Below are 27,526 nucleotides of genomic sequence, written 5' to 3'. Positions count from 1 at the left end.
AGTTTCACAAAGACCTCAAAAGTCAAAACATTCAGAGCACACAACATTTCAAAGCTCAAATTCACGGAGTAAAAGGTGAGAAGCTACAAATGGAGCAGAAGGGAAAAATAATAAAAGTGGCTTTACATGCACAGGGAGAAAATAACTCCAAACAAAATCAAAGTAATAGATAAAATTTTAGCTAACTACGTTTGCATGCCTTAATCCATCCAATCTCTGCAACATTAAATTAAAAAAAAATTCAGCATTCCATCTCAACTTCCAAGACGTGAACACATATAATTTGAAAACAATTGTTTGACAAAGATACTAAACAATTTTTGGGAACAAATCTTAAATGCTTTCACTGTTTAAAAATAAATACAATTTCCCCTTCAAAAGTTAATCAATCAATTTTTTTTTAAGTTTTAAAGTTTGGTCCCATATCCTGGTTTCTCCTTTTGAACTTTGAAAGGATTTGTTCGACAAAGGATGGATCGAAAGAGAATACTTGCCTTATCAGCAACAAGTCGAGCCGTTTATGCGATCAAAGAGTTAATTTGGCAAAACGAGCAATCGAACTCGAGCTGAGACATCTTCATGAAGTTTAATCTCAGCGATGTAATCTCCGAGTTCTGTGATTTCAGGAACTATAATATTGTTTTGCCCTATATCCCTATTAATGAAAAGGGTTGAAAATATTTATGTCAATAATAAAACCACAAAAATAAACAACTCCTATACAAGGAGTATAATTTCTAATTTGTATAAATCTTTTTACAGTCCTTCAAAGTGTACCTGTTGAGTTGAGCCTTTATGATGTCAGCTACATCTCCAGATGTTACACTGAAGAAAAATTTTAAAAAGTAGATTACAAAAATTACTCGAGATTGAAGTTGATATTTAAGAGATGAGAACAATGATTTTGGAGCCCAGTGATCTCAACTTCAATGTACTTTATTTAACTCAAAACTAAATAAAGAATAAAAGGCTCGGAATATAATTATAAAACCAAGTTAAAAGATTCTGGTTAGAATATTAGAGAGAGAGTCGTTCTCTGCATTGGGGCTTTTGATACTAATACTATTTTGCTGATCCTCAAAACACTATTCGATTTATGAAGCAAACAGGTTCAAAATAGAGTAGAGATACCGATATAAGAAGTGGGCAATACAGCTTTAAAATTTGCACAGAAAATTGCAGAGTAAATACTTTGAGCTGAGTAATATTGAATTAGAATATATTTTCAAGATCTAACCTTCCAACAATTTGTTTCTGTGGTGTGGATTTTCGCCTGACCTTTAACGGGCCCACAGTCTGTAGTAGTAGTGCCACTTGTTCTGCTGCTTCTTTAACCTGCTCAGATCATTACATGAAAATATATTTGACTGGTTTTACGAATATTTACTACTAAATGGTAGTCTTTGATGTGTATAGAATGGTCAACCTTAGCGCCACCTCATTATTCTTACAATTTTGGCATTTACGACATTTGTAAAAGTATATATTGTTCAGACAGATGAAAAGAAATTACAATTTTAATTAAGCTATAATGAAAAAAAAAATACTCACCCGCCTTTGCTCAGCTTCTATTCTCCCCTTCTCCCTTTCCATTTCCCTGGCCAATATAAGAAGGTTAATATACATCACTCAAATGGTCAAAATGTGGATATGGCAAAATTTCATTTAAAAATGAAAAAAAAAAAATACAAAAATGAAGGATATCAGAAGTAGGGGAGGAACAGTACTTGAGCAAGCGAGGTGAAACGAGATCAGCTTTGCCATACGGGAGAAGATAATTGCGGAAAAAACCAGCCTTCACCTTCACTTGCTCTCCAATTTTCCCTACCCCACCTATATCCTCCTTCAAAATTACCTGAATTTTTATACAAGGAAAACTCAACAGAAATTAGTACAAAGAAAAGTGAGAAAGAAGAGGGAGAGCAGGGATTGAATGGACGAACCTGACGGATTTTCTTGACGCGCTTATTGGCTTCGATCCTCAAGGGCCGGGAACGAAGTTTAATCGGGTTCGGATTCGGGTTCATCCCACCGAGTCCATCCCCGCTTCCAATGAACTGGCCCAGCCATGTGCAGGGGGTGCGCAATGCAAGAGATGATATCGTCGCCATTACTTCACTGTGCTCACTGCTCAGCAGGAGAGTTCGGTGTTTGTTTCAGGCAGCTGAACAGAAAGGACGCTTATTCTGCTCTATTTTGAGCCTCTTATCTTATCCTCTCTCTTTTTCATGTATGCGGTGATCCATGTGGTGTAATACATGTATTTGTGATACGGGCTGCGGTTATTTTGGCCCGTTTATTGAGCTCGGGCTCTTGCACATTAGTTTCCAACTGAAGAATGCTTTTGTGATCTTGGTTATGGTAATATGCATCCGTGCTACGAGCTTATGAATTTAACTTCATTTTTTTAATTTAAGCTACGAGTTTATGAATTTTTATTTTTATTTTTAAAATTTAAACAGTCGTTTCAATACAATTAAATATAATATAAAAGTATATTTGGAAATCAATTTTTTTTATTTTTTAAATTTTATTACTATTTTTTTAGATAGATAGAAAATTAATCAAGTGATTTTCTACCTATCTAAAAAAATAGTAAAAAGATTCTAAAAAAATGCAAAATTTGATTATTATGTACATTTTCATATTCATATGAAGAGCATGTTTAATGATTCAGATCAAAAGTTGAATTTTGAAAATAGAGATATAAATTTATAGCACAAGTTGATTTATAATATGCATATTATCTTAGTCCTGCTCATATTTTTGTATATATTTGTATTCTCTCATCAAATTAGAATGACCCATCGCCTAAAATTCTTCTATTTTTGTGCTCTTTTGTACCTGCTTGAGTTCTGAAGAACCTGAAATTAGTGCTTCAATTGTTGTATTTACATAGTAGAAAAGCAGATATAAGGTATTATATTAATTTTTGGGATTAAGGCATTAACAAGGAGCAAATATAGGAGTTGAATGCGCTCTGTCATTTTTACTGTTCTTTTCTTATTTAGCCATTCATTTATAGAGACAGTAAATGGAAATCCAATTTAAACAGTTTCTAGTTCAATATCTTGAGTATATTTAGAACAAATATAACCTTAGAAAACTCAAAAGGTCACATATGAAGTAATTTAAAAAGGTTACATATCTCAAAGTACAGGGAAAAAAAATCAAATAATGAGGGCTGTTCTCCTTGGCATTCTTTTTCTTTGGCATCTATAGTTTATGTACTCCATCAAAACCATTTCCAGTTCCTGTATCTGTATCAACTGCTACAAACAACTCACCCCTGCGAATCCAGAGCTTGCCGCACCTGAAAAGAAATAATCACATCTCCAGATGTCATATGAAGAATTCATAAAATTGACATCAAAAGGAGAACAAGCAATGATGCTCACCATGTTTTGCATTATTTGCTGCAAATTAGATTTTGAATCGTTTAGCATCAATCTTGAGGAGATCCAGCCATCCAATTCCAAACACCACCAGATCGCTGAGATTGAGGAGCTGCTGGCACCTTCCCATCTATTTGGGATATTTCTCTTCTTAGGGTTTCTATATCTTTCTCCAGTGAGCCAGTTGTGCTTAATTTTTCTTGCGCACTTTGAATTTGTGTCTAAAGTAAAATTATGGAAAAGGGAAAAAAAAAACTGTTAGGTCTGATTTCCGTTGCTGCCATGCAGTGATGATAATCTCTGCTCATAACTTCTTTGACCTAGAAATTTAGAAACACATATAAAATGAACAAAGATAAGGTCATAATCACGGAACCTCGAGTTTAGTGCATCTTGAAGTTTCGGCTTCCAGTTGACTTTGTACCGACTGAAGCTCCTGTTAAAAGTAAGAAAGGAAAGAACAGTATTGAAGATAACTATTGTTGAATGAACAAACCAGGACAAGAAAACAATTAGAATGTTTAAAAATGAGGGAAAACTTACTTTCGTTAATTCAGAGTGGGAACTTTTGGCATAGTCAAGTTTATCCATTAATTTGGAGTTTTCAGCCGTAATTTCTGCCAATTTGGATACCAAACTTGTATTCTCTTCTCTGAGAATGTCTGTTCGAGATGCTGTCTCCTTTACAAAGGAGGTCTCAGATTGAACATTCTTTGTCTCAGGATTTTCTGTGGCACTAGCCTGTACAGTCTTTTTGTCACTTGCAGCTGCTATTGCATATGCTGCAGTAACAGAAGCAGCTGCTGCTGCTGCTGCGGGAGACTGCACCAGGCGTGGCTGCACCATATCCTTTTGCTTGGGTTTCATCACAAAAATCTGCCCAGAGATATGTTATTTAATTAAAATTAGCAGTTACTGCATCAGGAGAAACTGTAGAATCATAGTTACAGAGTTAACAAGAAAACATTTTGCAATTTCCTTGTTAGATGGCATAATGCTCACTATAAGCCAAATTAAGCGCATTGAACCTTAGACTCGTTAAAAATGTAAATAATATTGAACTATGTGGTGGTTTAATGAGCTATCCTTAACACCTAGTCATTACATTAGTAGGAAAGAGCTTGAAAAGAGGTGCTTGTGCTGGCCTCTCCTCCCTCGAATTCTCTATGAAACAAGAATACTTGTTCCACACAATAAGTTGAAAGCAAAGATTTGAGGAAAATCCACTTAAGACTCCACAAATTTCAGTTATAGTGCAATAACTTACAACCTAACAAACACCATATTTATCACATGACAAATAATCATGATGTTTGAATATTTAATGAATACAATTTTTTTTAATAAGCTGAGGGTCATTTAAATTGGATGAACTCTTTGATCAAAAAAAAAAAAAATTGGATGAACTCTTGCTAAAGCTATAAATTAGGAACACTATGGCAAGCCCTTTTTTTCCTTAAATTCAAACATTCACAAATAAAATTATGCTTTAGTTAATATCGGTACCTCGTTGTTATAATTTCCATTGTAGCCGCCAAATGCAATTATAAGCTTTTCATCATTTGTTGTACTAGAGCAAAGAGTAAGCCCCTTCAAGAAATCATAATCAACGAAAATAAATTACGAGTGTCAGTAGACCTTTCCTTCTTTTGCTGGCAATCCTTTATTTATGACTAAATAATTCCTGAACATTTTTATTTGCAAAATTACCATGTTTGTTGTAAATTTTATAATGCCTCAACCAAACATTTATCAAGGCCAGCCAATAGCATTTCACCAAAGATCAGTAACCCAGATTTCAGTACAGTAACAGTTACTGGTAGGACTATCATGTCCATTTATGAAGTATCTCATACCATTACAGAACTATCATGTCCATTTATGAAGCTACTGGTAGGACACAAGTTTCACTTCTTTTGGGTTGATCAAAGTACTTTATGAAGTAATATTTATTTTACTGTACAGCAAAACTTTGTTAAGAGTAAAACCAAGGTAAGTAGTCGTATGAACCAGATAAAATTCTAATCTTCTACCAATACTAACCTCACTAGCAAGTGGATGTCTTTCAGTTACAGTGGTCAATACAGACCACACAAACTTGGATGTATTCAAAACAATTGTCTCGGTAGTACCTGGAATATAATTATGTTACAATTGACAATTAGCTATGAAAATAATTAGGTGTGGATATTGTATTTCTGATTGTAAAATTAAGTAATATAGTTTGAGGGTTATAGTAACGGAAGTTGATGGTGCAAGCATGTCTTTGCAAAAACAAGAGCGGTTTGCTGTACAATTGGTAAGAACAATATAATGAAATACAGAAAATGCATAATACATGGAAGATACGTCATAATGAAAAAAATATATTGCATGTCATCAAAATAATTTCTTAGTTCTGAAAAGAAAACTTTAGCTGAATGTTTAATGACTGAGGCTAAGCAATTACCACTCTTATTATCTCCACCACCAACTATGTACCAGTGACCGTTAATGCTGGTACCAGCATGGCCTCCTCTTGGGGTCACATATGCTCCTTGAGTCTCAGGTTGAGACCATTCCATCTGTCATTTTTTAATTAATAAACTCTAGTTATAAGACAAGTAACTACTTTGAAATTTGACATGTCACACATGCTCCTTGGTTTACTTTTGGACATACTACATTCGCCTTGCTCTTCTTTTTCGGACACATTGTAATTTAAATTAGTACCATTCAAGTCAGACCTCGGATTGCAATTTCTACATTAGAACTGATTTACAAATCACTAACCTATACCAAACAATACATAATATCTATACAATGTGCTTATCTTGTATGCCAGGAGAGAGAGAGATCACATGTACCGTTTGAAGGTCAAGCAGGTGAAGATCATTGAAACAAGTAGACTGAGAAGAACCACCGAATATTAAAAGATACTGCTCAGCATGCACTGTAGCTATATGATCATACCGAGGTGCTGGTGCCTTTCCCCTATCAATGGAAAATGAGTAACTAAAGTGATTAGATATTTTCCAGATTATATCCAAAATTTCTTGTATTGGAACTACAGCTAAATACTGACAGTTTTGCATTCCTCCTAAAAGAGCCCTCTATTTCCTCTGAATGAAACAAATTAAATTAAAATCAACCCATGATAGATTTAGTTGTTGTTTCAAGTTTCAATTTTGCATGCGCCCAGTAAGATGTCAGTCAATCACAAGTTATATAATAAGGAAATCCTCTCATATAAACCATATAAGCTCTTCTTTACACTGCACAACACATACCCAGAAGAAACACAAATATCCCACAGGTGTAATATATCTCGGAAGATATCTAAAATAACTTGTTGTTTTAAAGAGAAAGATTGGTAAATTGTCTACTCAGATGAATTAAACACTTACATTGTCTGTGCAACTTCCCAGATCATAGTCTCTAGGTCAAGAATATGGAGATCATTTAATAGTCTTCTCTTATTATCTTCTCCGCCAAACATATAAAGGCGGGAACCAACAACAGTAACTGATTGACCTCCTCTAGATATCTTGATTAGAAAATAAAACAAATGTCTTTCAACATTTTCACTCAAAACTCAAAATCAATCTATTAGAAAGAGAAGTAAAAGTTACCGGTGCTTCGCCATCTGTCTTGACAAGAGACCACGTGTATGTCTCGAGGTCGATCTGGTACACTGTATCACAGGTAATTAATTCAGTATGAAATGAGATCGAGGCACCTTTGTACGATCAGTATTAGTGTCAGTATGTACTGACACATGATCAGACTTGCATAGCACGGGCCAATTTGAAGGCTTTATTATTCCTCGATTATGCTATTAACAGCAATAAATCCAAGGAAAAATACAAAGTTAAAGAACTTAATGTCCAACCAGTCCAGCTGACTTGGTAATATATAGTACTCATTAGATCCATTCAAACTCTTCAGATCAACAATTCAAGAAAAGTAAAAAACAAATAAAAAATGATGAACTGAAATCCAATCATCCAGACAATACCAAACTGGTACCATATACAACTTTTAGCAAGCTAATACTGGCATCGCCACATGACATGAATTTGTCATTAGAACTTATTTATTCAGCATTAAAGCACATACCTCTGACTGTATCTGAGAGCATCTTGGAATTGCCAGAAACAAACAACAGCTTATTCTCCCATTTAACCTATATGCAGGAAATACATATTACCACCCATGTGCAGATAGCTACCTTTTTAAGGTAAAATTTCAGCGATGTAAATCACAGTTTGTGCACATGCAAACAGTGTTCTGTAAGAGATTATATATTACTTGGTTGACTACATGGAAGTTTACTAAAAAACCTTATGTTCTCATTAATATATGAGCAACTAGTAATCAGTAGTAGGAACAGAAGGGTATTTTCCCGCTCAAACAAGCAATGCATATCAAAATGAAGTTAGCAAAAACAATGCTTAGCAGTAGAAAAGTTAATTTCAAACAGCATCTTTCCACAGAATTCCTATTAACCATATAAATATTCAAAACATGATGGCATAATTGACTAGAACTTGTAACCTGGTTAAGTTTCTTTTATGCACAAGGGTATTTCAAGATCTCTAAATTATATTTTATAATTTTGATCCAGGTAACATATCACAATTTCAATCATTGTACATTATGCATGTAATTAATGGATTTTGTTCAGATTAACAGTCAAACAAATGGTATTGGCAGGCACTTGGGCATTCTTCCCATAAAACACAACACTGCATAACATCAATTAGCATTCATGCATCTAGGAAACAAAGGCATCTCTCATGCCTCTTTAGAATATAACAAATAACACCTATTACTCTCTACACCGTATTTCTTTACAATACCCATAATACCTCTCCTTCCTTAATAGCAAAGATGTGAATGCCATTATAATGTCCTGTATGGTTTATGATAATTCCTCTCTACATGTATATCCACCAAACTTAAATCTTATCGGGATATAGATGGCATTGTCATGCTTTGCTAGGGTATACATGAGTTTGAAGAATCATTTTATTTTTTTCAGAAATAAAAAATAAGCAAAATACCAAACTATGTCCGGCAGATGCTGGAAAGACTTGACCCGATATACTGTCATCTGATTCAAGATGTTTCTGGTTCACGCTGAGTTGGACAGTTGACCATTTGAAGCTTTTGAAATCGAGCACCTGTCAAATTTCCCAAGATGTTACCACTAACAAGCAGCAATTTAGTTAAACTACATAATATATACTTGTTTTTTCAGGGGCCATACTGGATATTATGATGTTCTTTTAGTACAAACATTGATTAATGAATAGTACCTAACCTGAATATCTGACAGATAACGGCCATTTCGACTTCCCCCAATGACAAATAGCTTATCTCCTACAACTTCTGCTGAATGCTACAACAGTTAACAAATAAATGCACCAAACATTGAATACAAGATTAATAAAAAAAAGTAATATTCTAAATAAGCTGTGCAAAAATGGCATATGGACTTGTTTGGTTCAATTTATGCCTGCACTTTTTGTTTGGTCCAACATATAAAAAAAAGGATTAAAATTCTTGTGAGGAATATTGGACCAAACTCACTACTTTGAAATTTCTTTTCAGGTTCTGTTCCAAAATAATAACAAATACAAGAAAAGAAGTATTAATAAGTTTGAAATTTTACTTTGTAACGAGCTGAAGGGCGAAAACTGGATGACGGGTTAACTAAAATCCATTGATCGTAAGGCATTGTAGATAGAAGGGTAAAAATGTCTGAATCTCCTCTTAATTCTTGTTCTCCCATGATAGTTTCTAGAAATCAAATCATCTAATAGTCAAGCACATGTCTGAAAGAATAAAAACTTTGCTATATGCTGAAAAAAAAAATGTAAAATTCCACCTGAATAAAATCTAAAATACAATGATGAAAGAGCATGGATGTATGACTGATGATAACTACTATATCTACTCTAAACTGTTAGATTAAGAACAAAATGTCTGTAGTCCTTCTTATCACTTCTCTGCTATACTTAAACTTAACCTTTAAATTGAATCTATCTATCGGCAGCCCACGATCCGATCCGATAATTGGGGGATTTTCCAAACCGACTAAATGCGTTTTGGGCGAGAAGAACAATTGAATCTGAGAGACTCACCTCCGATTCTTCTTTCTAACTACTACAGATATGAATTTGAAACGATTCGAATCTTCGCCAAGGTGGATGGGATCTATTGCGATGATCAGAGGAGAGATTTGGATTTTGGGGTAGCGTCGGTCAAGTGTGTTTCGTTGACTAGGCCAAACTTCACTGTATTCCTCGTGTACCAATTCGCTGGAATATTTTGAAGTATTTATACAATATTTTATAGACAATTTAGGGTGTTTTTAATCTAATTAAGTGTCAATGTGAATTTAAATTAAAAAATCTATTAGATTGGTTCCAAATGACTTATTTAAATTGCTGAAATTAATCTACTTCACAGATAATATACTTACATGTCGAATTTATAAATTTTCAAATTAATTTAAATAAAGTTAATTTTAATACATTGATTTTTCATTATTTTATTATTATTTGACTTTACACTAAATTAATTCTAAATTTTATATATTTGACATGTAAATGCATCACTTATGAATTAGATCGGTTTCAACAGTTTCGATGCGGTGTTTGAAATTAATTTGATATATTTTTAAATTAAGTTCACAAAGAAACTTGATAAGCTTAAAAACACCTTAGTTCTACTCGTTTAAGTTAATAATAAAAATTAATGTTTCGGCAGTCAAATTAGAAAAAGTATGCGATGCAGAGGCCTTTTATTTTAAAAAAAAATGAAATGTAGTGTATGCACGAATATTAATGTGGAGTCTATATTTTGTGCTTTGAATTTGATGCATCACAAAAAATAAACCTTGTATAATTTTGCACATTTTTAAATTTTTTGGATGTATTAAATTTTTGTATAGAGGTTTTTTTATCAAGAGAAATCGTCAAGATTTTTTTTATGCCGTGCGCAAATTTTTAATGCATCTAAAAAGTTAATATTGTTAAAAAAGAAATTTAATGCGTTCGAAAAGTTGAATGTTGTATCCTGTACCAATTTGAACTGAGTGATGCTATGGTAATGTGCATGCAACGGATCAGCTCTTGCTTGCTATGAATTTATATGTTTATTTTTATATTTCGAAAAGACGAATGTTGTATATTTTTAAAGTTTTAACAGTCAATTCTAACTATTAAATATAGTTTTTTTTATCAAAATATACTTGTAAATCAAATCTTATATTTTATTAAAAAAAAGTTAACTGCTCTTTTAAACTGATAGAAAATTGTTACTTTTGTTTGTCCAAAAAATTTAAATGAGGTAAATTTTTATCAATCTAAAAGTTAGTAAAAAAAAAATTCTAAAATAAAATAAAATCTAGTATGCAAGTACATTTTCATATAAAAATCATGTTAAACGGTTCAGATCGACTGTTTAAATTTCAAAAATAAAGATACAAGTTCATAGCGCGAGCCATATGTAATATGCATATTATCATAGCCTCGCTCTTTAAATTTTATTATGATTTATTTTTACACATTAAAATTGTGTGGAATTATACTGGACGCATCAATATTCACGCTGGTATCTAGGCGATCACTGAATGACTTGCCTCGAATGATAGTTAGAAACCCTCGTGTTGTTTAATAAAAGATAACAAAAATATGCATCATATGGGCATAAAAATGAAGTAATTATACAAACATTTATTGCTTAAACCATTTTGTTAAAATTAAACGTCTAGGAACGTACGATTTTTCTATACAATAATTTTAAATTAAAGTAATATGAATATATTACATATTTTGTTACTATCAGTTATACGAATCTAAAAAAAAAAAAATGTTTGAATTGACTTTTATCTTCTAATCCAATAAAATAAAATTATTTTCACCTTTGACAATTTAAAAACTCAGTAAGAAATTAAGGTGCAATGCACACATCAAACTTTTTCACGTATCTGTATTTCTATAAAAAGAATATTTATCAATCTTTTTTTTTACGTTGATATTAGCTTGAATTCAACCACATGTATAATATGAAACAGTTGTCGCTCTCGATTCTATTGTCTCCACCTCATCTCTGTGGTGATTTCTGGTGTTCTCTCAATGGTGTAGTTAGCATCACGCGATTTTGACAAAACAAATGCGTTACTAGTGCTCTTTTATGTTGTGACAGTCTTGGAGGCAATGGTCTTCTTTGCTGAAATGGTCATTTGGAAATGAAAAGTGAGTCACGGAAGATTGTTTGAGACAGTGCTAGACGAGTGTGGACTTGGCAATCTCGATTTGGACATGGACCCAATTAGAAGGTTCTTTTACGATGCATACTATAAGTGTGTGACTGGACACATTTTAGATGTGCCCAAAATGGATCTTGTCAGATTTGCAGAAGAGCTCCTTGATTCAACCTCGAGTGAAAAACAATTTATGAGTGCAAAAATTTTGGAGGAACTCTCGACCCATGAAGATTTATTTGAGGCTACACTTGGTAAAATTCTAACATCGAATGATTCAAAGGTGATTAAGCGGTTGATCAAGATTTTAATTTTAAAAAACACCTTTAAAGAGGATGTCAGACGCTCGGCAGCCAAGATTGTATCCAAGTTAGCTGAAAAGGAGCCAAATGTGAATCAACATGAGGCGAGAATGAAGGAAGCGATAGAGTTAGCGAATGATTTGCTTGTCCACACAAGTAATATTAAAAATGTGGAGGGACATCAATGTGGATGTTAGTACAAGGGCTCTATGATAAAAAAAAAAATATGAAGAAGTGATTTGCTTGCTGGTTTAGATACAAAAATTAGAGCTTCTTATGTGATGTTAAGTTGCTGATAGTTTTTGTTTGAGAAAATTATAATAATTTCAATTGAAATATGTTGTCAGTGTTTTTAATTGAAATATGTTGTCAGTATTTTTAATTAATATGTCATCAATATATTCAATGGAAATATGTTGTTAGTGCTTAAATCGATCATTGTGTTTACGTTGATATTGGAGGAAATCCACATACTATGTCATAGTCGTGGGCTTGAATTAAATCACATATATAATATGAAACAATTGCCGCTATCGATTCGTATTATCAGCTGGCTCTTCCACTGTCTCCACCTCATCACATGATTTGGGCAAAACAGTTACGTTACTAGTGTTTTTTTATGTCGTGACAGTCTTGGAAGCAATGGTCTTCCTTGCTGCAATGGCCATTTGAAAATGAAAAGTGAGTCACGAAAGATTGTTTGAGACAGTGCTAGACGAGTGTGAACTCGGCAATCTCGATTTGGATATGGACCCAATTAGGAGGTTCTTTTACGATGCATACTATAAGTGTGTGACTGGACACATTTTAGATGTGCTCAATATGGATCTTGTCAGATTTGCGAAAAAGTTCCTTGATTCAACCTCGAGTGAAAAATAATTTATGGGTGCAAAAATTTTGGAGGAACCCTCGACCCATGAAGATTTATCTGAGGCTACATTTGGTAAAATCCTAACATCGAATGATTCAAAGGTGATTAAGTGGTTGATCAAGATTTTAATTTTAAAAAACACCTTTAAAGAGGATGTCAGACGCTTGGCAACCAAGATTGTATCCAAGTTAGCTGAAAAGGAGTCAAATGTGAAGCAGCATGAAGCGAGAATGAAGGAAGTGATAGAGTTAGCGAATGATTTACTTGTCCACACAAGTAATATTGAAAATGTGGAGGGAGATTGATCCAGTGAAGATGTAGATGCTAGTACAAGGGCTCTGTGATAAAAAAAAAATATGAAGAAGTGATTTGCTTGCTGGTTTAGATACAAAATTAGAGCTTTTGATGTGATGTTAAGTTGTTGATAGTTTTTGTTTAAGAAAGTTATAATAATTTCAATTGAAATATGTTGTCAGCGTTTTTAATTGAAATATATTGTTAGTGTTTTTAATTAATATGTTGTCAATATTTTCAATTGAAATATATTATTAGTGCTTAAATCGATCATCGTGTTTACGTTGATATTGGAGGGAATCCGCATACTATGTCATAGTCGTGGGCTTGAATTAAACCACATGTATAATATGAAACAGTTGTAGCTCTCGATTCGTATCATTAGCTGACTCTTCTACTATCTCACTATTTAACTAATATAAAAGTATAAGAAAACCTTTTTCTACTTCTAAAGGATGGAAATGCTATATATTATTCAAATAAATTCGAAAAGTTAAACATACAGTGAATGTAGCACCTATAAAACATTTTGAATTTTGGACTCATTTTTGCAAAATATATATGACATGAGCATTTTGAAACTAATAATTATATCAAAATGAAGTGCGTAATAAAAGATAAACCTTCGAAATAAAATAGTTCTTTTTTCAAGTTTGATGTAATAAAAAAAAATTTGAAGGAATGAAAGATAAACCTTTACAATATTATATTTGTTTAGTAAGCAAAGTCCGCTAATTGTAAATAAAATAAATAAAATGAAAGAAAACAATTTTAATGTACATTGGGCTTTTAATTTTTGGAGCAAAATAATATTGTCCTGGTAATTTTAAGTAATATTTGGTGTGTCAATTTTCAAACACTTATTTTAGTTTTTATCTGACTTGAATCTACGTAGATTCTAACCTAACATAACTCGAACCAAACAACTTGAGTTCTGATTCGCTAAAACCTAACCCAAACCCAGAATCAATTATTTAACGAATTCGTATCTTTTGCATTAACTCAAAAAAGAATATTTTGAGTTAATGTATCTGAATCATCTGATATGTTGTAAGATCCATGCAAATTAGATCCACACTAATATTATGAATTATAAACTGTAATCGGATTAGATCCATTTAAAATCAGATGACCGAAATATGTTAACTCAAAAATGTTGAGTTAATGTTGTTAATAAAGACGATGGGGACTCTTAACTGATCAAAAGTGTCTAAATGAAACTGAAACAAAAACCAGAACCCAACACAAAAACGTCTATACAATTACAACCAATCATAATGACCCAATTTGATGGAAAAAAAAAGCTTAAAGTGACTATTTGCATGTCATTAATTGAAAGGCCCTGATTATTTTTATTGGGCTTTATTGGGTCTAGTTTTGAATTGAATATTTTTTAAAAATCAGATATAGTGATCCTAAAATAAAGTACACGTTGCTTTCGATGATTACTTTTGAGGCATTAAAAAAGAGTGGTTTGGCTAGTATAATATTAGTGTCATTTCAGTCTATATAATACTAATTTTAAAATTTATCAAATTGACTTTGAACGACTAATCTAAACCGTTCAAACCGATTTACATTATGAGTGATGCGTTTACATATAAATTTTTTATATTTTCGAGTTATTTTAGTATCAAATCAAGCGTTAAAAATATTGAAAAATTAATGTATTAAAATTAACTTAAAAACTCACACATTGGACCGCTTAACTTAGTACTAAATAAATTCGAAAAGTTATAAATTTTGCATGTAAACGCACAACTAATGAAGTAGATCGGTTTGAACGGTTTGGATTCACCGTTTGAAGTCGATTTGATAGGTTTTAGAGTTGGTGTTATATAGATTGAAATGACACTGATGTTATACTAACCAAACTCATTAAAAATGTAAAAAGAAAAATTATATATACATATCTTCATATAACAAAAATTTACAATATATAAGATTGGGCTACAAACTATGTTTGTCCCTTTGTGACAAAAATATGTTTAGAAGAGGGATATTTTTCGGAATTAAACATATTAAGAAATAAGATGCTATGTGTTTTATTTATTTTTGTTAATAAAAAATAAGGTATCTTAGTTTTGAATTATTGTTGAGAAGTTGTGGTGTAATTAGGGCATGATTGTTTTTCTAGTTGTACATACTATAAGTTTGCAATGATTTTAGTATTTTACAACAATTGTATAGACTTAATTCAAAGCTGTAAAAACATTGTGTTTTATTTTCACTTTTTAGTACCTGTTTTTTTGATATAATGATGCTTGTGTCGGTAGTTGTTGTGTACTTGTGGTTTGTGGGTGGGGATGAGTACCCTCTCTAATATTGTAACAAATTGTCTTCACTTAACAGTTTGAGATTAACTTTCAGTCTCTTTGAGATTCGAACTAGCGCAGAGAAAATATTATTGGGCTTTGAAATTCGTGCCAAGTTAAAAAGAACGGTCTAGATTCAATAATTCTAAACGATTCTCTCTTACGGCATCGGAAAGGATCTAAGATCTGTGAGTGGTACATGTCCTATCCTAATTACATAGTAGTAGATGCAATTTTGTCTAAACTTATTTCTTTTTCATTTTACTATGAACAAGATTTTTTTTTGTTGATGAGTTCTCTAAATTTAAGTGACTGGCCGATCATGAACTACGTCCCTAAGTAATATTATTTTTTCTTGAGAAATTTATATATATCCCCATCAAAACTCTAAATTTAGTTATATCCCCATCAAAACTAAATGATTTTATTTATATCCCCATTTCTTCATTTAACCTCTTACAATTTAACATAAATATTAATAAAATATTTAAAAGACTGTTTTGTCCTTCATCAAAATTACTTTGCTAATACCAGCACTAGACTCGTACCGGTGCTTCCAATGGTTTCCCTGGAAGCTTTCCTCCTAACGCTCTCCCTCTCTCTCTTCTCCCCATCTCTCTCCTCCCAAGTCTCCCTTATAGCTCAATCTCATCAGCTTCTTGGTTGAGTCTGTTCGAGTTTTGTCTTATCTTATGTAGTGATTTATTTATTGTTTTTGTAAAATATTCATCTGTTTATATGAGATGGGGTAGAGTGTTGGTGATCTCCCATTAAATTTCACAGAGACACTCCTACAGGTTACAGAAACTCTAGATGAATCAGGTAAGCGACACTTTTGCAATTGTTACGTTACGAAATCGTTACTATAAAATTTAAATGATTTAAAAGCAAAAAATGAAAATCGAGTTAACAAAATAGAAGTTTAAACCTTAATTAATGCCTCTCTAAATAAGTAAGTCAAGTGTGAATCGAAACCGCATCGAAATTTCGAATATCTGAACCTATATAGGTCCAGTGCGTCCGCACTGGTGGTGAGTTCGGGTGGCTGACCCGCACTGGCCTCTATTTGCCTTAGATTATTTTCTGAATTTCTCCTCAGTGCGTCCGCACTGGTATGAGTGCGGATGGGTGACCCGCACTGATTCCAATTTCTTTTTTCCTCCAATTCTGACCAAGTCTTGAGTGCGGGTGATCGACCTGCACTAAAATTGAGTGTGTCCGCATTAAGCTAAGACATTTTCCTTGTTCAGTGTCGTTTTCATGAAAATTTGATCAAGTACTGAGTGCGTCCGCACTGGACTGAGTGCGTCCGCACTGGGGTATTCTTTTATGTGTTTTCCAAGCTGCCGAAATTCTGCCAAGTGTTGAGTGCAGGTGATTGACCCGCACTGAAAATGAGTGCGTCCGCACTCGTGTATATTTCTGTGTATTTTCAACTGCTGAAAATCTATTCTAAGTGCTGAGTGCGGATGGCCGACCCGCACTGAATTGAGTGCTTCCGCACTCAGGGTATCTTTTCATAAAAGCCCAAAATTTCTTTCTTTCTCTCTCTTCCCCTGCGTCCCTTTCCCCATTTCTTGTGATTTTCGCCAAGAGAGAAGAAAAAGAGCGAGAGAGTTTCCCTTCTCTCTCTAACCCCCGATTGTTGCGAGAAATCAAAGCTGGAACCAGGTAAGCGCCCGTGGATCTCTCCTAGCTCTCATATTCGGTATTCTTTTCTCTTCCCGCTTCTCTCTAAAATCTTGAATTTCTCGATTGCTCGGGTTTTCGTTTTAAACCTGAGATTTGTGTTCGAATTGCTTGTAGACTAGCTCCTTGAGCTTCTTTGACCGTTTATTTGCCGATTCCTTCCCGATTTCAACTCGATTTCGGATTTCGATTTTTAGGGTTTTCGTGCCAAAACTGAAATTGGGCATAATCATGGATTGATTTGTTTAATCCAACCGATTAGGATTGTAATCGGTAGGGTTACCTCTTGATCTTGGATTTCTAGAATGTTTAACGGTTAATTTGAGGTTTTGACCAAATTAGGGTTTAACCAATAGGTAAATCGAATTGTTACGAGAACCAAATTGGTGAACTAGTAAGTGAATTGTTACCAAATTGAGAGTTTATATAGTCCAGAGGACCTAGATGAAATTGTGTTTGGTTTTAGAGAATTTTGGTAAGAAAAGAGGAATCAAAAGAATCGGTACCAAAGCATAGGAATTGGTTAAGGAATATATAAGCCCTAATACAACTCGAGTAAACTCCTCGATCATGAACCAAGGTTAAACCTAGTATACGTGTAATATAGGCGTAGGCTCGGTCGAGCAAGACTTCGCGAGGCAATTCGAGACGTCCGATCCTTAATTAAGCGGTACGCTCGTCGTAATCAGGTGCGGGATTCTTGGACTTGTTTGATACTTTATTTTCAGGAATTAAACTGTGTATTCGTTTGTCATGTTGAATATCATTGATTGCATCATTGAATTGAGTAAAGCATTTACATAGCCCAATCAAATTAAACTCGAATTTATGTGACTTGAGTGATTTGCATGCTGGTATGGTTGTTGGTTGTGTCGATCTATTATGATCTGATTTTGATTGAAAGTCACCACGAACTATGTATGTGAATGGATTTACGAAGTTAAGCACTTGGATCCAATGACTTTGCAAAGTCGGGCTGTATGCTGACTTTGATTCCCAGGATCCTAATGGCCTTAGGTGAACAGCCCTCAATGTTTCCCAGTACCGGTTGGGACGAGGGAGGGTGATTATGTTATGATGTGTGAATTGGAATCGTGGGTGACTAGTGTGTAATGTCTGTGGCTCGGTGGCATTCTCCTACGTGTTAATGCATTTGGACGGTCAATTGAATATTACGAATATTGGAAACGATTCTAAAGAGAATTTTCTTTATGTGACTTGAACCAGACCTTAATAATTGTTAAGCCAAGCAATTACAGATGGGTGTCAGATAAAGGGTCCAGCTCGGTGGAACGTCTGTAGGTGTCAGTAACCCTACAGACGAGGGTTTGATAAAGGGTCCAGCTCGAAAGAACATCTGTAGTTGCTACAAGCCCTAATGAGTCGAGTTAAGCCAAATATGTGTTGTGTTTGAAATTCATCTTGAAAATTCCGTAAACTGTGATTCAGTTTGATTAATTGTTGTTGAGCATGAGCATTCTGTTATTTATGATTATATATCTGTTTGAATTGTTTTGGTTTGGGTTTCATTTTTGAATATGGAGTTTGATTGCAAGTCCAATAATCTAACTGTGACAAATTTCGCACCGAGAATTTATTCTCTCCCCCACCCTTTGGGTCATTTTCAAGTTTATTACACGGATACAGAGAGACGATCCGGGATTGCGTCTGACAGCATAACCGCGTGAAATTTAGGATGTGGTTATTATGTAATGATGTTATTGGTAATGCATATAAAAGATCCACTGCCTTGCGTATATATGTCTTAATAGATATACGCGGCAGGCTGTCATACCCGGGATTTGGGGTGTGACAGCAATTTACTTTGTTGTCTCTGGAAAGCAAGAAATGAAGAAATTTTCACAGTGACAGAAAAAAAATTGAACAACTACCATCGTGACAAGCCCTTGAAATAGTTGTCATATGTGCACAATGGTACCAGGATAATTGAAGTTGGTTGCAGATTGAGTTTGTCACGCGAAAGGCACTATAAACACCACTCCAAGTTGCAAACTGAACGAGAATACGGGAATAATCAAATTAGGGAATGCTAACAAGGGAAGAATTAGAGAGCCTTGCCATACTGACCATGCTTGACCCTGTTTATTTTAGCTTGGATAATTCCAACATTGATATCCACCTACAGGGGCATTGTTTGTTTTAAATTTTCATTTCTCAGTTTAGACTACTGTGTTGTAATGATAACATTTGAACACTTATTACGAATACAATGTCTAAAGGCTTATCTCAAAAAACAAAAAAGAAATATGAATGACAATGAAAATATCAGTGGACCTATGTTCTTTTTTAAAAAATAATAATAATAATAAGATTGCATGAAACAAGGATGCGTGTGCAGAGAAGAATTGAGGGGAAGGGGCAGCGTCACCTAGGGAAGGTTTTAGCGGGAAAAAGAATGGAGCGGGGAAGAAAGATAAGGTCTTAGCAAAGTAATTTTGATGAAGGGCAAAACAGTCTTTTAAAGATTTTATTAATATTTATATTAAATTGTAAGAGGTTAAATGAAGAAATGGGGATATAAATAAAACCATTTAGTTTTGATGGAGATATAACTAAATTTAGAGTTGTGATGGGGATATATCTAAAAAGAGAAGTTTTGATGGGAATATATATAAATTTCTCTTTTTTCTTTGAGCTCTAGAATCTGAACTGTTGTAAGTTATAGGTTCACATGGTAGGGTATTTTTTTTTCAGTGGGGCAAGAATGAGAACTCATAATTCAGTACTTGTAAACTAATTTTGAATTTTCAGAATAAAATAGTTGTATTGGGTCCGTCTCTGTTCACAGATGATTTATAATTAATTCAGTCCCAATTTAAAATACAGTGTTCCGATCAGACCCTAAAACATACAACTCAAATTTCATTCTACGCGGTCAGGTATTGCACTGGATCTGAATTGGGCAGGTACCTATCTGGAATTTAATTGCACGAACTTTTAAATAGAGTTTTTTCATCATTGTGCGTGTTAATTCAGTCACATGCATCGGGTAGATCCGTTGGGATCACGCCGTCGCCATCACGGTAACTGGGCAGAATTGTCGGTGGTAGAGCGTTGAATCAAAAGTGCTTATTCTCTGCTTTTAACTTTGGATAAACCCCGTCTTTTATTTTACTCGATTCCTTTTTCACGCCTCTTTGTCGAGAGGCAATATTAAATCATCGCAACCGTTGATTTTTCCAAAGTTGAGACCTTTTCGCCTCCAATCCCATCCCACCGCCTTGCCTAAAAATGGCATGTTCAGTTCGGATGTCCCTCCCGATTCCAAGCTTTTACTTGCATGACCCTATAACTTGTTGTATTTAGATAAAGTTAAAACCAAAAGTTTTGATCCGATTTTTTATCTGTAGCATTTAAAAAAAAAAAAGAAACTTACGATATCAAATAAGCAAAATTTCGAAATACTCAAATACAACAACAAAAAAAATATTATCATTGACAGCTTTTTCAATATCAGTGTTTTTCTTGGTGTGATATGATGCCCATAGCAAACATTTTATTTCAGCATGAAAACAATGTTTTACTTCAATTTTTCTTTTAAATAACGTTCGCTTTTAGGATGAAATGTTGTTACATTACAATATAACATCGATATTATTTATTCTAGGAGCGAAAAATTGTCAATAACATTATTTTATGACTTATCCTGCACAAAAATAATATTTTTATTTAATTTTTTTTAACTAACAAACATTATTATAATAATTGATAATTGACATTATTTCTTTAGAAGTAAAAATGTTGTCAGTGACATCGTTTTACCTCAGCATGTAAATAATATTTTACTTAATTTTTTTCAAGTAATGTTTATTTTTAAGCGAAACATTGTCATTAAGAGTCTTTTTACATAGACAAAATGTTGTTAGTAGAAAAACACTATCAACAACGATATATTTGTTATGTTCTGAGATTTTATTGATTTGATGTCACAAGTTATTTTTTTAAAATTACAGATTAAAAAAAATCATAGTTTTGATTACCAGAGCAAATAAGCGATACTCGGACATTTTCAATTTTCAAGGTTCAATAAAATATGTATTGAATATTAATAAAAATAACTTCTAAAATCAGAGCTTACTATAATATTATTGTCTCTGTGTTATAATTCACATCCAAGCACACTTTATATATATATTTTTGCATTTTATAATTTTATAATTTTATAATTCGATAATCTAAATTAATCTATTATTTTGATAATCGAAATTAAATCTATTTCAAATTGTTCATTATCAATAAATAACATACAAATTAGCCTAGGGACATACTGGCAACAAAATAAATGACATACTCGACGTTATTTTAATCTCAAGTACATCTATCAAGCACGTGACTTTTACATATATTCGCACAACAAAAGAATAATTATTTCTACTGCATATTGGTAAGCAGGAAAAGTAAGTGTATTTTTTCTGCTAATATCACTTGCTAAATCTAAGCAGCTCTAGATTTTGTTTATTTAACTATTCACAACTTACCATAAAAAATATGAAAAATATCAAGGTATATATAGAAACTACATTGACCAACTTCAAAATCAAAAGTTGAGACCAGATAAAGAGAGTGCGGAATTCTCTGAAGTAACTCAAATTTCCTGTTTAGATCCAGACCGTCCGATCAGAATCCTGACAAATACGCTTCGAGGTGGAATGCCACGAAGCCTTTAATATTCGTGCTTAAGATGGTCGGACGGTCCTGATATATACTCAAAATTTCCGTTACCTCAGGTACTTTGAATTCAGATAGATAGAGAAACATCCAAAAGCACAAATAAACAACCTCAGGCTCTCAACGTCACTAGGCCACTAGGGATAGCGACCCACCTTCACGGCTTCACCTACACCACATCACATCCCCACTGTGTGCTACTACTGAGTCTCTCACAGGCTCACAGCAGTGAAGCGACCCAGATCCAGACCAAACTGGACCAATGCACTCGACCCGACCGCTCCTCTCGCGCTCCGGCTTCGGCGGTGGAGGCGGCGACATGACGTTTCGGCCGGAAAACCTCGGCCAACACGCGCTCCGCCTCACTGGAAACCTCTGCTTCGCCTTATTCGTCTTTGCTGTGCTAGTGTTCACGCTGATCGCTGCAACTTACCATCCCGATGACCCTTTCCTCCATCCCTCCAGCTCGCACCTTACCTCTTTCCTCACCTCCACTTCCAACTCCACATTCAACTCCGCCACCACTGACCCCTCCCCGCTGCTCACTGGTGAAGACTTCATCAACTCGACTGAAGTTCCCCTCCCCGATCTGACGACCGATCCCGCCCCTGATTTGTCGTCTTCAACTGATTCAATTTCGTCGGATTCGTCTACGTCTGATGCGATGGATTTAACTGTCCAGACGACGGATCAGGATGATTCCTCCCCAGTAAGTCTTTACCGATCTTTCAAATCTCAGGTGATTTAGGTAACAGTAGGCGGGGAAGGTTACCTTAGACTGAATAGTAAGGTGAGATCAGAGAATTACTAAGAGTATAAAATAATTAGACAATGGTTAACCTTTTAGAGCATAATTGATTAGTTCAAGTGACATCAGAGCGCACTAAGAATCTTTTTCTATCAGTAAACTTTCTTACCATTAGATTCCATCTAGATGTCAGGGACATATATGTGTATGCTCTTTATCAAGACAAGTGTCTTTAAGACGTTTTTTTGTGAGTGTAAATAATAACTAGGTTATGCTTTAATTCCACTCCAATTATCACTTCTAATAAACACTAATGTAAATGTTATTAAAGCAAACTTCTAGTTGCTCTAACTGACAATTGTGAAAAAAATAATTACCCAGAATTGTGATGTAAACGCTCCGGTCAAGTGCAAAGATCCTGATGTCTTCAATGTAATGATGCGGGCAACCATTGATGGGTTCCCTGATGTGCACATATACCGCTTCGGGAAGCCGGTGCCAGCAGGCCCTGCCACAAACCCCACACAGTGTGACATGGCATGGCGTTTCAAGCCCAAGAATGCAAAGAGGGCTGCGCTTTACAAGGACTACCGCCGGTTTGTTATTTCCCGCTCAGCCAACTGCTCCTACTCGGTTTTGAATATTGGTGACTACCATACTGGTGTGAATGCCCGAAAGAAGAAAGGCAGCAAGAAATCGGGCAGTAGTGACAACAAATTTAAGATTATTGGTGTGGCCAAGCCGATTGTTGTCCCAATGGTAGGTGAAACTGTAAATGATAATTTACCAGTGGTAGAATCAGAGAGTAAGTTTGGCACTGGTAAGTACTTGGTATATATGGGTGGTGGGGACCGGTGCAAGAGCATGAACCACTTTTTATGGAGTTTTCTCTGTTCCCTTGGCGAGGCACAATATTTGAATCGAACCCTTGTGATGGATCTAACGATTTGCCTCTCTTCTATATACACTGCCTCTAAGCAGAATGAAGAAGGGAAGGATTTTCGGTTTTATTTTGATTTTGAGCACCTGAGAGATTCAGCCTCAGTAATCGATCAGCGCCAATTTTGGGATGATTGGAAGCTCTGGCACAAGAAGGATAAGTTGGGCATGCACTTGGTGGAAGATTTTCGCGTGACCCCCATGAAACTTGCCAATGTGAAAGATACCGTAATCATGAGGAAGTTTGGCTCGGTTGAACCTGATAATTATTGGTATCGGGTTTGTGAAGGGGAGACAGAATCCGTTATCCAGCGTCCATGGCACCTCTTGTGGAAGTCCCGCCGGTTAATGGATATAGTGTCTGGTATAGCATCTAAAATGAATTGGGATTTTGACTCAGTTCACGTGGTACGAGGAGAGAAGGCCAAGAATACTGCCTTATGGCCTAATCTCGCAGCAGATACCTCTCCTGAAGCCTTACTCACCACACTTGGAGATAAAATTGATAATGGCAGACAATTGTATATTGCTACTGACGAACCTGAAACATCATTCTTTGACCCGTTAAAGGATAAGTACACAACCCATTTCTTGGATAACTACAAGGAGTTATGGAGCGAGAACTCTGACTGGTACACTGAGACAAAAAACTTGAATAATGGTGTACCTGTGGAGTTTGACGGGTACATGAGAGGTCAAGTTGATATTGAGGTTTTCTTAAGAGGAAAGAAGCAGATTGAGACTTTTAATGATCTCACAGGCGATTGCAAGGATGGAGTTAATACGTGCAAGAACAATTTATAAGGTATAGTGTTCAAGCTTAAATTTGGTAAAAAAGAAAACGGGTATATTGGGCATTTATTTTTCCATGTTCTGATTCATTTGTCTTTAGTAAATGATTTGGTAGGTGTACTTTGTATAAGGATTAGGTAGAGATGTTTTGAAATAAGATTTGTGAGGCTGGTAGAATAGCTCATTCTAGGGGATATGTTAATTTTCTCTTCAGAACAATGGTTTTTTTTCTTTTTCTTTTCTTGATCAATTTTTCTTAGTTGGTTGAAATGAGTGCTTCCTTTTCACTCCCAAGTATTATGAACTTTGGAAGTGCTATATTTTTTTTGCTAAATTTTTTACAAAAATATTCAGAATATATATATTTTTTAATTTTTTTTATATAACTACATGTAATATGATCGGCTGTGGGTTTTTTTTTTTTGCCAATTCTAGTTATGACAATAAAATGTTTAGTTGAGAGAAGGGAGCTGACCCAAGGCGATCAATCACACATCACACAATATTGCCTATGTATAGAACATTACAAATTGTTCTATTTTTAGCAGCTGATACGAGAATTTTGTTTGTAGGCTTGTAGCAGTGTAATCATCTCTCCCTCAGTTAGCTATTTTCATGTGAAATCCACCATTTCTTCATCGTGTAAATTCCCATCTTGCCTTCCTTTTCCTTTATTTTTTTGTACTTTGTACTGAGAAATTTCCTTTCTTTATCAATATCGCACAGCTAAACATCTCCCTTATTGCATACGGGATTCTCTTCAAAAGAGGGAAAAAAACCGAAATCTCCTTTATTGGTCCTCCATTCATTAGTTTTGTGTTTCTTCCTTGCCCACCCTGCATGCGCACACACATCCACCCCCCACCCCACCTACCTCCTGCAACAAAGAAAAGCAAAATAGAGAAGAAAAGATAAAGGAGAGCAATCTATAACCAACAATGTATCCCAACCGTTTGTCGGCTTCCCGGCAAAGCGAAAAATTGAAACTCATTTGCAACCTCTTCTTCTCCATCTTTACCTTTGTTGTGCTATTCACTCTCATCACCACAACATACCGGCCCGAACGCCGCTTTCGCTACTCCTCCTTCACCCACATCACTTCCTTTCTGGCTTCCTCTTCCCCTTCCAGCTCCAAATCCATTCTCCAGCCTGGCACTGACTCGGTCATGCAAGAAGCCTCTTTACAAGACTACTCCAATACATCATTAGATCCGTCAGCCAATATATCCCTGCCTTCAGATCAGGACTGTGAATTAGATTCACCAATCAATTGCGCTGATCCCGAGGTGTACCATGTCCTGATTAAAGCTACTATTGAGGCCTTCCCTGATGTGCGTTTCCACCGCTTCGGCAAGCCAGTGATGGGAGATGACACTGGGAATAGTTGTGACATGGCATGGCGGTACCGACCGAAAGTGGCAAAAAGGCCAGGGATTTTTAAGGATTATCGACGGTTTGAGGTATCCCGGTCAGGAAGTTGTGTGTATTCGGTTACTAAGATGGGCGATTACCACACAGGCCTGAATGCTCGGAAAAAGAAGGGCAATGTGAAATTCATCAGTGAAAATAACAAGCTAGATTCATTTCTGAGTGAATATGAATCAGAAAGAAAGTTTATATCTGGCAAGTATTTGGTGTATTTAGGCGGTGGTGATCGATGCAAGAGCATGAGGCACTACTTGTGGAGCATTTTTTGTTCTCTCGGTGAGGCCAGATTCCTGAATAGAACTCTAGTAATGGATCTTAGCATTTGTCTCCCGTCAATGTATTCCTCTTGGAAGCAAAATGAAGAAGGGAAGGATTTTCGGTTTTACTTTGATTTCGAGCACTTGAGATCCTCTGCTTCGGTGATTGATCAGCGCCAATTCTGGACCAATTGGGAACTATGGCAAAAGAAAAATAAACTAAATGTACGCTTGGTCGAAGATTATCATATTACCCCATCGAAACTCAATCGAGTGAAGGATTCTTTAATATTGCGAAAATTCGGCAATGTTGAGCCTGATAATTACTGGTACCGGGTTTGTCAAAGGGATAACAAGTCTATTATTCGCCGGCCATGGCATCTCTTGAAAAGGTCTCCTAGATTAAAGGATATAGCATTGGCTATTGCCTCAAAGCTTGATTGGGATTTTGTTGCAGTGCAAATTTTAAAACCCTATACGGATGATTTGCTTAAAACTCTTGGAAGAAAAATTGCTAATGGGAGAAATATTTACATAGTCACTGATGAAGCCGATACTTCGGTTTTCGATCTGTTGAAGGATAGATACATAGTCCATTTTTTGGATGATTACAACAAATTGTGGGGTGAGAAAACAGAGTGGTATATTGAAACAAAGATTTTGAACAATGGAATATCGGTTGAATTTGATGGGTATATGAGAAAGGAGGTGAACACGGAGGTTTTTCTCATTGCGAAAAATAAAATTAAATGGGAATAATAGACAGCCATGCTAACATGCAATTAGGCATGACAAAAAAATTGGAACTGTTTTGTGTGTAGGCTATAGTACTTTCTTAGTTCGATTTGGTAATGGCACCATTTTTTTCTAGTCACATTCATTTTAGTGAGAAATTTACCAGTAACCTTGGACTGATAAAGTATCATTTGGATGATTTTTTTATCACCATTCAATATTTGGATATGATTAATAAATTTATTTTTAAGAAAAAACACCTTCGGATCTAGTGGTTAAACAAAATGTCATGTGTGAGAGGTTGCATGTTTGAAATCCAAATATGAAGTTTTTTATAAATACTCAGAAGGTGTGGAACTTGATTCTCATTTATATCTTTCAAAAAATTAAACAGATGATTATGCACAAATTCAACCACTGACTTTCTTCAAAATGAAAATATTATATTTTTATGGGGTTTATGTTTGGTACAAATTCTAACGCTGAAAAGCTTGAATAAGGCCTAGTACAGAAACATGTAAAAATACTGGGCCTAAAATTAAGCTGTCAATAATTGTAAACTTTATCCAAATTACATTAAGAAATCAATACTTCTAGTATAGTAGTATCCAGTAGCTAACAAAGATTAACTTTTTCAGTGTATTTTGAACCTAAGAAATCACTAAATTGATTGAACACAGCACATCAAGTTCAAATGTTCAATATTAACCTCAACTTAGCGGTTGCTAAATAGAGTTGTATATATGCACATAATGAAAGAACAGCCGGTAGTTTTCTTTTTAATGTCTCGCAACAAATGTCAAGCTTATTAACCATTG

General features: G+C 34.8%; 4 protein-coding genes across 6 annotated transcripts; 2 read left to right on the top strand and 2 right to left on the bottom strand.

Moving 5' to 3' along the window:
• Positions 1-46: 46 nt before the first annotated feature.
• Positions 47-2,226, bottom strand: RPL9 (ribosomal protein L9). 2 transcript variants are annotated; one of them, XM_078291888.1, is made up of 7 exons: positions 1,944-2,226; positions 1,728-1,855; positions 1,552-1,597; positions 1,238-1,335; positions 778-825; positions 495-655; positions 47-216 (listed from the first exon to the last, which is right to left on the bottom strand). In XM_078291888.1, exons 1-6 carry the CDS (start codon positions 2,109-2,111, stop codon positions 535-537), a joined length of 609 nt encoding a protein of 202 aa, XP_078148014.1. In that variant the 5' UTR covers positions 2,112-2,226; the 3' UTR covers positions 47-216; positions 495-534. The 2 variants fall into 2 exon arrangements, with proteins under 2 accessions (XP_078148014.1, XP_078148013.1); XM_078291887.1 differs by lacking the exon at positions 47-216 and having other exon boundaries at positions 407-655.
• Positions 2,227-3,035: 809 nt separating this feature from the next.
• LOC144543579 (Galactose oxidase/kelch repeat superfamily protein) lies at positions 3,036-9,689 on the bottom strand. Of its 2 annotated transcripts, none has more exons than XM_078291885.1 (15): positions 9,524-9,689; positions 9,052-9,179; positions 8,701-8,778; positions 8,441-8,560; positions 7,494-7,560; positions 7,007-7,068; positions 6,782-6,921; positions 6,242-6,368; positions 5,845-5,959; positions 5,439-5,527; positions 4,902-4,985; positions 3,939-4,271; positions 3,772-3,831; positions 3,399-3,616; positions 3,036-3,313 (listed from the first exon to the last, which is right to left on the bottom strand). In XM_078291885.1, exons 2-14 carry the CDS (start codon positions 9,169-9,171, stop codon positions 3,446-3,448), a joined length of 1,566 nt encoding a protein of 521 aa, XP_078148011.1. In that variant the 5' UTR covers positions 9,172-9,179; positions 9,524-9,689; the 3' UTR covers positions 3,036-3,313; positions 3,399-3,445. The 2 variants fall into 2 exon arrangements, with proteins under 2 accessions (XP_078148011.1, XP_078148012.1); XM_078291886.1 differs by having other exon boundaries at positions 9,409-9,683.
• Positions 9,690-21,949: 12,260 nt separating this feature from the next.
• Positions 21,950-24,551, top strand: LOC144576165 (uncharacterized). The gene is made up of 2 exons (XM_078326452.1): positions 21,950-22,518; positions 22,939-24,551. The coding sequence occupies exons 1-2, from the start codon at positions 22,072-22,074 to the stop codon at positions 24,298-24,300; spliced, it is 1,809 nt and encodes a 602-aa protein (XP_078182578.1). The 5' UTR covers positions 21,950-22,071; the 3' UTR covers positions 24,301-24,551.
• A 675-nt stretch (positions 24,552-25,226) lies between these two features.
• On the top strand, positions 25,227-26,732 carry LOC144543899 (uncharacterized). Its single transcript, XM_078292348.1, has one exon. It carries the CDS (start codon positions 25,227-25,229, stop codon positions 26,730-26,732), a length of 1,506 nt encoding a protein of 501 aa, XP_078148474.1.
• The last annotated feature ends 794 nt before the right edge of the window (positions 26,733-27,526 follow it).

This window comes from Carex rostrata, chromosome 25, assembly GCF_964058835.1.
Source record: "Carex rostrata chromosome 25, lpCarRost1.2, whole genome shotgun sequence".
NCBI lineage: Eukaryota > Viridiplantae > Streptophyta > Magnoliopsida > Poales > Cyperaceae > Carex > Carex rostrata.
Note: the sequence above shows the minus strand (reverse complement) of the source record. Positions and strands in the feature narration are given on the sequence as shown.

Bases quoted from the DNA above. Each gene is read 5' to 3' on its own strand.
- LOC144543579 (XM_078291885.1), bottom strand. From the start codon at position 9,171: ATGGGAGAACAAGAATTAAGAGGAGATTCAGACATTTTTACCCTTCTA. The intron at 7,561-8,440 runs GTATTTTGCTTA...TCCTGCATATAG, and splicing joins CATCTGCCGGACATAGTTTG to GTTAAATGGGAGAATAAGCT. The intron at 5,960-6,241 runs GTACATGTGATC...AAAAAATGACAG, and splicing joins ACCTGCTTGACCTTCAAACG to ATGGAATGGTCTCAACCTGA.
- LOC144576165 (XM_078326452.1), top strand. From the start codon at position 22,072: ATGCACTCGACCCGACCGCTCCTCTCGCGCTCCGGCTTCGGCGGTGGA. The intron at 22,519-22,938 runs GTAAGTCTTTAC...ATAATTACCCAG, and splicing joins ATCAGGATGATTCCTCCCCA to AATTGTGATGTAAACGCTCC.
- LOC144543899 (XM_078292348.1), top strand. From the start codon at position 25,227: ATGTATCCCAACCGTTTGTCGGCTTCCCGGCAAAGCGAAAAATTGAAA.
- RPL9 (XM_078291888.1), bottom strand. From the start codon at position 2,111: ATGGCGACGATATCATCTCTTGCATTGCGCACCCCCTGCACATGGCTG. The intron at 1,598-1,727 runs GTACTGTTCCTC...TATATTGGCCAG, and splicing joins GTTTCACCTCGCTTGCTCAA to GGAAATGGAAAGGGAGAAGG. The intron at 656-777 runs GTACACTTTGAA...TTTCATTAATAG, and splicing joins ATAAAGGCTCAACTCAACAG to GGATATAGGGCAAAACAATA.